The sequence below is a fragment of the Sapajus apella genome, unplaced genomic scaffold (assembly GCF_009761245.1).
Source record: "Sapajus apella isolate SASKATOON/1434 unplaced genomic scaffold, GSC_monkey_1.0 scaffold44, whole genome shotgun sequence".
Taxonomy (NCBI): domain Eukaryota; kingdom Metazoa; phylum Chordata; class Mammalia; order Primates; family Cebidae; genus Sapajus; species Sapajus apella.
This window is the reverse complement of record NW_022436984.1, coordinates 15,760,463-15,771,199: the sequence shown is the minus strand read 5'-3', so window position 1 is coordinate 15,771,199 and position 10,737 is coordinate 15,760,463. Positions and strand designations below refer to the sequence as shown.

The following is a 10,737-nucleotide window of genomic DNA, read 5'->3' as shown; positions in this document are numbered from 1 at the left end:
ATTCACTTGGTGGTTGGCAAGCTTCTCTGCACTCTGAGTCGTGGTCACTTCCCTTCAGAATAGAATCTGGGGAACAACCTGAAGGGATCGTGATAAAAAAAGATTGTCTTTGATGTTGGGTGGGATATGCAAATACAAATGAGAATAGGGTGCCTTAGTACTGTCAGAGTGTGCTGTGTTTTACTTGGGAAATGAGACAAAATCTTTCCATGATCAGCCATTCCATGTGACATCCCAACCCACACTCTGCTACTGACATTTTATCTCCCACTGAACAGCCCGGCTGTTGTAACATTTTCAGGATTCTTAATTTATGTCTTGCAGGATCTAAAATCAGATGGCAGGAACTTTAAGAAAATAACCAGTGTTGACAGGCACCTTATACAAGAAGCGGGTACACCTTAGTGCTGCTAAAAGTTACAGAATATTCTTTACTTTCTTCTTCCAAAATATGTCCAGAAGTCAGTGGGATGGAAACAGTAGCTGTCCGAAATAATTTAATTTCTCTTTTCATTCTAAACTCTACAAAAGGCTTTTTATTTCACTCAGTATTTGCTAGCACCTGGGACTCAAGAAGGCTTATGTCAATGAATCATTTCTTTTGAGGTAGTCAAACTTTTGTCTGTAGAAAAACCTTCCCGAATCTATTCAGTATAAAAACATGGGGTGGGCCTGACATGGTGGCTCATGCCTGTAGTCCCAGAACTTTGGGAGTCTGAATTTGGCAGATCACTTGATCCCAGGAGTTTGAGACCAGCCTGGGCAACATGGTGAAACCCCGTCTCTACTAAAAATACAAAAAATTAGCCAGGCCTGGTGATGTGCATCTGTGGTTCCAGCTACCCAAGAGACTGAGGTAGGAGAATCACCTGAGCCTGGGAAGTCAAGGATGCCGAGATTGTACGACTGCATTCCAGCCTGGGTGACAGAATGAGACCCTGTTTCAAAAGTAAAAAAACAAAAAGGAAATCACTAGTCCCAAACCACTTATCCTTAGAGAAATATGGACATAAACCTAAATCACATGTTCTTTCCATTATATCACAATGCTGCTTTGTAAAGGGGCAACTTTGGGCTGGCTTCTATGAATCTGCTGAAACCTTTGCATCATACTGGCAGTGCTGAATACTTGGGGCTCTTGAACTTAGGCCTGCAACCAGGATGCTGGTGTACAGCCTTGCCCTGGAGTGCTTGGCCTTCATCCTCCTCTTTTTGGAATGTCTTCATATCTATTTATCTGTAACCTAGTGCTTAACAGTAGGAAATCTTGAGCCAGATGCCTAGCTCTGCCACTTATCCCTGACCTGAGCAAGTTACTTAGCTTCTCCAGGCATCATTTTCCTGTATAGTAAAATGGAGATTACCTATAGGATTGTTGTGAAGATTAAATGAGTTTAGGAAAGTGCTATATAAAGGTTAGTTATCCATCAATTTGCAACATGTTTTCATAAATGCATCTAGGATATGTTTGTGTAAACCTATGGTTAGATGATGAAGCTAAGAAAAGCCTTGGTCCATCCCTGGAGAGTAAGAAACTAGTATACTCCTTTTACAGGGTACCTTGCAAGCAGCACCGGCTTAACAGACATCTTTAAATTGAACTGAAGCGAATACTAGCAGAACTGAAAGTGGTAGTTCCAGATCTTTCAGGCTCAAGGTCCAGATTTTACAAGTGTTTCTGATCACCCTCTCCCTACCTCATTTATCGCAAAGAGCAGCGGCCAGGAAAAGGATGAATAACCAATGACCTTAAAACTCAGGTCAGAGTAAAAACCAGTTCCGAGAAACTGTATGACATTTACATCCTGGTACCTAAAGGTCACTCTGCATGTGTATTTCCTCTACACAAAGCCCAGGAGGCTATTTTTATATTACTGGGGCAAAAATCCTAACAGCCCTTGGTACTAAACAGCCCTCAGCACGTGCTTCCAAATTTTTGTATTTGCTTCAACTCCCGGGTTGCCAGGGGAAGCGTGGCCAATAGGTCTATACTCCTGGGCAGACTGAGTAATAGCAGGATACTTCAAGAGGTGCTCTGGGTCGGAAGGAAGCAAGTGAGACTACGATCAAGTAAAGTTTGGTAAAGAGACGCCTTCGCCCCAATGACCAGGCGGTGGCTCCGCAGCAGAGACGCTCTCCGCTGGTGGAGGTCCCACCCGGCCTTGACGTAGCCCCGCCTCCACCCAGGCCACACCCACAAATCCCGCCCTCTCCCTCCCAGGCCCCGCCTAGAGCCGCCCTTCTTAGAGCCGGCCCCTCCTAGAGCCGGCCCCTGCCAGAGCCTGCTCCACCTGACTCCGACGCTGCCAGGCTTAGTCCGCCGGGTTTAGTCCGCGAAGCGCTTGCGCATTTCTTGAGTTGTCGTGGCACTGCCCAAATCTAATTGGGGGGAAGGAAGGAACTTCATATTTCCTGCAGACTCTGCCACAGCGCCTTTTCGTGCTCTCTTAGAGCTGGTTTTGCCTTTCGTGGTCTTGAGAACCCTGGCTTTTGGTTCCCCAATGTTGGTTAAGTGGGCAGGTTTTAAGTTAGGCGATCTTCGGGCAGCCCTAGTCCCGGCGCTGGGTCTTTGCGCTGAGTCTTGGGACCACAGCCGGGGAGGCGGGGTCCTTCTCTGCGGCGGTCGCGCAGGCGGCGGATGCGGGAAGCCGGAATCCGGGCGTCATGTACTACAAATTTAGTGGCTTCACGCAGAAGTTGGCGGGAGCGTGGGCTTCGGAGGCCTATAGCCCACAGGTACGAGTGGCTCCGCGCCAGGTCGGACAGGAGAAATGGAGGTGCAAGCCTCGGCGACAGGCAGTCGCGGCGTTGGAGCCAGGGGAAGGTTTCTGCCCACGGTTGAGTTTGTCTCATTTCTCCTTGCACCTCCCGGGGCCTCTCCACACCGACGTACGGTGGTTACTGAGGCCCCTCTTTGTGTACCTGCTCACCTACCGGGGCTGGCCTGGCGTGGAAGTTCGGTCTGGCCCACGGAAGGGGTCAAGGTGACCCTCGGGGGTCTTGCTTCTTCTAAAAGGGATGGGTTGGTGGAGTCCCCAGTATGACCCGAGGTTAGGTCTTCTCCCTCTGTTTGAAGACATCTGGCCTTCGGCCTCCCAGTCGTCCCTTTGTCAGTCTGGGGCAACATAGTGAGACCCCGTTTCTAAAAACAAAAACAATTAGTCTAATCTAGGATAAGAAGGACAATTTTGGGGGGGGCGGGGTGAGAACGGGAAGGAAGAGTTGAGGGTTTATAAATGTTGAGCTTGTGATATGTCATGGTAGCAGATGGAGTTTAACAAACTTGGGTGCTTTATCCCATAGGCAGTAGTAGAATCCGTTGGGCAGACTACCCAGGAAGTTTATAGGGAAGAAAGGCTGGATCGTAGTCACAGTATAGAAACATGAAGGGAGGGTGGAGGAGGATAATGTGTTTGAAGAATAGACAAGTGAGAAGGGAAACCAGTGTGTGTCACTGAAACCAAGTTGGTAATGACTTGTAAGGAAGGAATAGTGAGCAGTGTTACACTTATTTCTTTTACAGATTGTGTGGGAAAATGGCCACTTCTATCTTCTGCTTCTATGAAGTGTATTCTTCAATGCATGGATCTTAAATATTACCGTTTGATGAGTTTCGACAAACCTATGCACTGTATAACCACACCTCCCTCAATATACAGAATGTTATATCATCCTAGGAAGTTGCCTTGTACACTCTTGTCAGTCCCAGCCCCCTTCCTATTCTGACTTTTATCATCATAAATAGTTTTGCCCCTTTTTGAACTTCATGTAAATGGAACCAGCTCTTGCTCAGGCTGGAGGGCAATGGCAGAATCATAGAGTTCACTGTAGCCTTCCACTCCTAGGCTCAAGCAATCATTCTGCTTTGGCCTCTGAAAATGGTGGAATTACAGATGTGAACCACTGTGTCTGGCTGCTAGCCTATTAAGAACATATTTTTGAGGTTCATCCGTGTTGTACTTCTCAGTAGTTAATTCCTTTTATCCTCTTATTCTTCTGTAGGATTTCATTTTATAAATATATCACAGTTTATTTTGTTGGTGCTAGTAAATGTTCATTTATTTATTTATTTTTTAAATATTTTTTGAGACAGGCTCTTGCTGTGTTGCAGTCTGGTCTCGAACTCCTGGACTCAAGCAGTCCTCCCACCTCAGCCTCCTGAGTGTCTGGGATTACAGATGTGTACCACCACACCTGGTTTATGTTCTTTTAATATATCTTTAGCATAATCTAGGTTTTGTTGCTTAGTAAGAAAAAAGTAAATTTTTCGACCAAAAATGCATATTGGAATAAAACTGGCACTCAGAGCAGAGATTGCCTTGAGATGAGTTTTGTATAGATAGGGCTTTCAGATTTCTGGTACCTCTCCTCTTGAATTGCATTTCTCTTGAGAATTTGAACTTCTTAGTTACTTAAAGATTTCTTAAACTATGTTGAAAAGAAGTGATATTGTGTAGGCTTTATGTGAATTGTAAATTTCAGAGTGATTGTGACAGCTGCCCTCCCAACTAGGTGCTCTGTCTTTGGTAATTAAGAGTACTTCAGCTTTTTCCTTTCCTGGAAACATATAATGAAGATTTTTGTAACTTTTAGTACTAAGTAAAGTGAATAACATGCATTAAATAACGTAATATGGAAAAGGTATTTCTGTAACAATAGCATGGGTAAAGATTTGTGAGTCACCTTGACAGCAAGTAGTTGTTGGGATGGTATTTTCCAGTGGTTGATTGAAAAGCGTCTTATTTATAATTCTCTGAACTTCGTCAAAAATAGAGGCCAGTAAGCACACAAACATGTTTAACATCTTTAGTTACTAGGGAAAAGCAAATCACAACCACAATGAGATACCATTTAATATCCACCAGAATGCCTAGAATAAAAAAGAGAGATGATAAGAAGTATTGGTGAGGATGTAGAGAAACAAAACTCCTTATCATCTGTCAGAAAGACTCAACTACTAAACATGGTTAAGGTTGAATGGCTGTTAATGAATCTTGGAGGTGGGGCTTATTAAGCAGCTAAGAGATTCAGTATTAAAAAGTAAAGTATGTGATTTTTCTTGATCTATGATCCACTTATTTTTTATTTTATTTTGAGACAGGGTCTCTCTCGCTCAGGCTGGAGTGCAGTGGCATGATCACAGTTCACTACAGCCCCATTAACCACCTGGGCCCAAGTCATCCTCCCACCTCAGCTTCCTAAGTAGCTGGGACCACAGGTGTGCACCACTGCACCTGGCTAATTTTTTGTATTTTGTAGAAACAAGGTCTCACTCTATTGCTCAGGCTGATTTCAAACTCCTGAGTCAAGTGATCTTCCCACCTCAGCCTCCCAAACTGCTGGGACCACAGGTGTGAGCCCTCATGCGCCGCCTCTCCACTTATGTTAAAACAGCTTTAGGTTGTTTTCTTAGTGCTTTGGGAATCGTGGAAGTTCTGCTATAAAGTGCCAATTTATCAGACTTTGTTTCTGAGATATTCAAACCTACATTGTGGTAAAGCTGTAGCCTTCTTTAGTTTATGTGAACGTTCTGCATTTATTTACTGAATGTGCTTTCTCTGCCAGTTGCTTTTCTAAGTCTTGGAATATAGGAGCAGTGAACAAGACATGTCAAAATCCTGTGCTCATGAAACTTCCATTGTAGTAGGGGGAGACACAATAAACAAAGTAAAACGTAGTATGTTAGGTGGTGATAAGTACTGCGGAGAAAAATAAGGAGGGTAAGTTGTTAGTAGGGTAAGGGGGAGGACATGCAGTTTTTAAAAGTGTGGTCAGAAAGATCTCACTGAGAAGATGACTTATAGGGATGGGTAAAGATCTGAAGAAGGTGAGGGTATAAGCCATGTGGAGGCGTGAAGAAGAGCATTCTAGGCAGAGGGAACATGGCTGTTCCTGGGAGGTTTTAGGAGCTAGTTCAGTGGGCTGGGGAGAAGGAGGGGAATGAGAAGTGGAGCTAGGCTGGGGCACAGTGGCTCATGCCTGTAATCACAGCTCTTTGGGAGACTGAGAATGGAGGATCTGTTTGAGCTAAGGGGTTTGAGACCAGCCAACGTAGGGGCACCCTGTCTCTATGAAAATTTTTTTAAAACAATTAGCTGGATGTGGTGCACAATTCTCATCTCAGCTACTCAGGAGGCTGAGGTGGGAGGATTCCTTGAGCCCGGGAAGTCGAGGCTACAGTGAACTGTGATTGTATCACTGAACTCCAGCCTGGGTGACAGAGCAAGACCCTGTCTCAAAAAATAAAATGAAAAGATAAGAGGGGGTAAGAAGGGGATGCATTTTGTAGAGCTCTGAAAGTCGTTGTAAGATCTTTGGTTGCTCAATGAGATAGGCCTTTCAGAGGGTTTGAGCTGTCTAGTGACATCCTGTGTTTTAATGAGATCATTGGTTGCTGTATTAAGAGTAGATTTTACGGCAACAAATGAGTGGATGCCAAGAGACCGGTTAGGAGGCTGTTGTAGAATTCCAGGGGCTTAGACTTGAGTGTGAATTGGTGGAGGTAGGTGAGAAGTAGTCAGATTCTGAATATATTTTAAAGGTGGAGCCAAAAGGATTTGCAGTGTATGAGGGAGAGGTGTCAAGAATATTTTCAAGGTTTTGGCTGGATGTGGTGTGGTGGTTCACACCTGTAATCCCAGCACTTTGGGAGGCCAAGGTGGGTGGATCACTGGCGGTCAGGAGTTCAAGACCAGCCTGGCCAACATGATGAAACCCCGTCTCTACTAAAAATACACAAATTAGCACTTCTCTCTAAATTAGTGACTCGAGAGGCTGAGGCAGGAGAATTGCAGGAGAATCGCTTGAACCTGGGAGGTGAAGGTTTCAGTGAACCGAGATTACGCCACTGCACTCCAGCCTGGGTAATAGAGTGAGACTCAGTATCAAAAGAAAAAAAAAAAGAATATTTTCAAGGTTTTGGCTTGAGTGCCTGAAAGGATGGCACCGTTGTGATGAGGAGGGACATGTTTGAGGCTCACAGTCCTTGCAGTCTTGGAGTAGGCAGAGGTGAAGAGATTTATGCCGCTTCCTCTCCTGTAGATAAAGCTTCTTGGTCATTTCCATACTTGAGAAGCCTATGCTAGTGATCCAGCTGCCTTGAAATGTTAGGAATGTTGATTACCTTTTCCTGTGGGACCAAAACTGCAGAGTTGTTGATAGTATGGTGTAATAAAAACATAAGTTTGCATCCCATCTTTCTTAAGGGATCCCTGAGCATTGTTTTAATCACCTGTAACATGGACTGATAATACCTCATTTACAGGGTTGTTCCGAAGATTAAATTCAACAGAGTGAGACCCTGCCTCAAAAAGAGAAGAGTAAATTTGATAGTTACAAAGACTGTGGAAGCCTGAAAAACTTGTTGTTATAAACAAAAACAGGATGAGGTTGGGCCTGGTGGCTCACATCTGTAATCCCAGCACTTTGAAGGCTGAGGTGGGAGGATTGCTGGAGCCCAGGAGTTCAAGACCAGCCTGGGCCACATAGCCAGACCTGCTACAAAAAAATTAAAAATTTAGCCAGGTGTGGTGACATTTTCCTATAGTCCCAGTTACTCAGGGGGCTGAGGTGGGAGGTGGAGATATTTGGGGGGCTTGAGCCTGGGAGGTGGAGGCTGCAGTGAGCCAGGATCACCCTACTGCACTCCAGCTTGGGTGACAAAGCAAGAGCCTGGCTCAAGGGGAAAAAAAAAAAAAAAAAAAAGCATAATGGGCCAGGTGTGGTGGCTCACATCTGTTATTCCAGCACTTTGGGAGGCCAAGGTGGGTGGATCACCTTAGGTTAGGAGTTCAAGACCACGCTGGCCAGTATGGCAAATTCCTGTCTCTGAAAAATTCAAAAATTAGCTGAGCATGGTGGCATGCACCTATAGTCCCAGCTACTCAGGAGGCTGAGACAGGAGAATGGCTTGAACCCGGGAGGCAGAGGTTGCAGTGAGCTGAGATTGTGCCGCTCTACTCCAGCCAGGGCAACAGAGAGTGAGACTCTGTCTCAAAAAAAAAAAAAAAAAAAAGTAGGATTTTACACTGTGACTATAAAGTTACTAAACCTGAATAAACATTGGAGGAAAATGTACAATTTATTTATAACAATTAATGGGATAAGATAATGAGATTATAGGTAACTTCAATTCTATAAACTTTTGCAATATAAAGGGAAATACGGAATTAATTTAAAATTAGATGGTTCATTTGCCTGTTTTCAGATGATATTGTTCAAAAACTTTGCTGTAGTTTTGAATCGCTGAATGGTTGGACAAAACAAATAGAATCCCTTCAAAAAATACTCTCACATTAGTCCTGTCAAAACATAAATTTGCTTTCAAACCATTTTTGGAGATCCTTGGTAGAAAAGGTTTTTACATTTTTGCATTCAAGAAGAAATGATCATTTCAAGGAGCAAATGTGGTGTGCTCACAGAATGGTATAAAGGAGTATCTGATATTCTTCATCCAGTTCAAACCACGATCCTTGTTAGCCTTTTTTATCTCGGTAGAGCCTGTTTCCCTCGCTGACGCCTCTGAGTCTCTGTTTTGAGTGTGTTATATTTCTAAATGTAAGCCAACATCTTTCTCACCAAACTTTCTCTTTAAATGGGTTGTTTTCAGGCAATAGTTGATGGGAGGATGGGGTGTTAATTGTGGAATACTTAAAAGCCAGGGCTTTGGACTTGAGAGAGGCTTGAGTTTGAAAACTTGACTTGCTTTTTGCTATTTGATCTAAGTCAAGTTATTCTCTCTCCAGGATTTTCCTCTGCAAAATGGGAATAGTAATATCTTCATAGGGTTGCTGTCAGAATTAAGTGAGGTAATGCATGTAAAATGTTTAACATGATACTGACATTTTACAAGGGTTAAATAGATACTAGCTGCTGCTGATTCGTAATATTAATATTCATGGTGGCTGAAATTGTGGCTATCTTATTCATTGTGTATTTTTAGTATAAAGTAAGTGATCAGTGATGTTGAATGAATGAATACATGAGAGAAAACAGGCCATGGTTCATTCCCATTTACTGTACTGTGTCAGAAGAAATAGAAGCCAAGTTTACTTTAATGCTTTTTGTATTGACATGTTCATCTAATGCTTGCCTGGTGGGAGTAGCATTGAGGTTTTCAATATCTAATCTTTATAATAGGTCCTGTCAATTACAGGTAAATTTAGATTTCTTGGAGACAAGTATCAGCGGACTGATGACTATATTTGGGCAAGAGGTTTCCTTCTTTGCCTGTAAAAGGAAAAGGCTGGTCTTGAATTCTTTCTGACTTTAAATTTTTATTTTTCTTATTTAAAATGTAATATAAAAGGATGATTTTTATTGGTTTATAACTCTTAGCTCCTTATTTCAATTTGCAGGTTATTTTGGATAACTGTATATTTGTCACTGTAGGTTTACTCCTTTCAGATAAAAAACCAGAGCTCCCTGCCACCTTATTTTTAAGCAACTGTATTGAGATACAATTTGCATAGCATGCAATTTGCCCATTTAAAGGGTACAATTCAGGGGTTTTTAGTGTATTCACAGATATATGCAACTCCCACCACAGTTAATTTTAGAGCGTTTTAATCACCTCAAAAAGAAACCTGTGTACCTTCTTTTAACTATTACCTCCCTAGCCTCCAGGCCTCACCAGAAGCAACCATTAATCTATGCTCTGTATCTTCTGTCTCTGTGGTTCCCCATTCTAGACTTTCCTGTGAATGGAGTCATATAATATGTGGTCTTTGTGGCTGATTTCTTTGACTCAGCATAATGTTTTAAAGGCTGATCCATGTTGTAGCATGTGTCAGTACTCCCCACTCCACCTTGTTTAAATTTTTACTGTATGTGTTCTCAATTTATGGTTTCTTTTGCTGAAAAGTTCATTTCAAAATTTTTTTTTTGTTTTGATTTTGTTTCTGGTCCTGAAAGGCAAGTTTTGTTTGTTTTAAACCACTAAGGCTGTTCTACATTGAATTTTTCTTTATTGTATGTCTAGAAAAGTTTCTGAAGCCTGCTCTAGGGGCAGACAGATCCCTCATGAAAGCTAATGAAAGGTTCATAACAGATTATAAATGTTTTACTGGTTTGCTAAGAAGACACTAGGTATTTCTGGAAGCTCAGACTGGACATTTGTTGTCGTCCCCCTGATCCCCACCCGCCCCCTGTAATCATTACGATAGGGGGTTCTTTACTGGGTTTGCTCTGGGAAAGTTGGAGAGAGACTGACTTCCTGTCTTGTGGTTGAATGGCTGCCCTCACTATTTCACAGAGCCTGCTCAGACATACTTTCAACTTGCCATTTTCCTTTTTTTCCCTACAGGGATTAAAGCCTGTGGTTCCCACAGAAGCACCACCTATCATATTTGCCACACCAACTAAAGTGACCTCTGATTCCACAGTGTATGATTATGCTGGGAAAAACAGAGTTCCAGAGCTGCAGAAGTTTTTCCAGGTGAGGGAAGATACTCTAGATAACAGAGAAGCCTGTGAAATAAATAGGCTTAAAAAATCCGTTATGAAACTAATTCTTTTTTTTTTGAGACGGAGTTTCACTCATGTTAGCCTGGAGTGCAATGGCGCGATCTCGGCTCACCACAACCTCCGCCTCCTGGGTTCAGGCAATTCTCCTGCCTCAGCCTCCTGAGTAGCTGGGATTACAGGCACGCACCACCATGCCCAGCTAATTTTTTGTATTTTTAGTAGAGACGGGGTTTCACCATGTTGACCAGGATGGTCTCGATCTCTTGACCTCGT

The 10,737-nt window shown here is 43.0% G+C and overlaps 1 protein-coding gene across 2 annotated transcripts in view; it reads left to right on the top strand.

Annotated features, from left to right (window-relative positions):
• Positions 1-2,321: 2,321 nt before the first annotated feature.
• Positions 2,322-10,737, top strand: part of LOC116524221 (cytochrome c oxidase subunit 7A-related protein, mitochondrial) — an 11,561-nt gene continuing 3,145 nt past the window's right edge. Inside the window, exons 1-2 of one of the 2 annotated variants that reach the window (XM_032239414.1) lie at positions 2,322-2,736; positions 10,304-10,435. In XM_032239414.1, the coding sequence (XP_032095305.1) occupies positions 2,665-2,736; positions 10,304-10,435 (204 nt within the window). In that variant the 5' untranslated portion in view covers positions 2,322-2,664. Of the gene's footprint in view, positions 2,737-10,303; positions 10,501-10,737 lie in introns of both variants that reach the window. The other variant, XM_032239415.1, reaches the window with a different exon arrangement.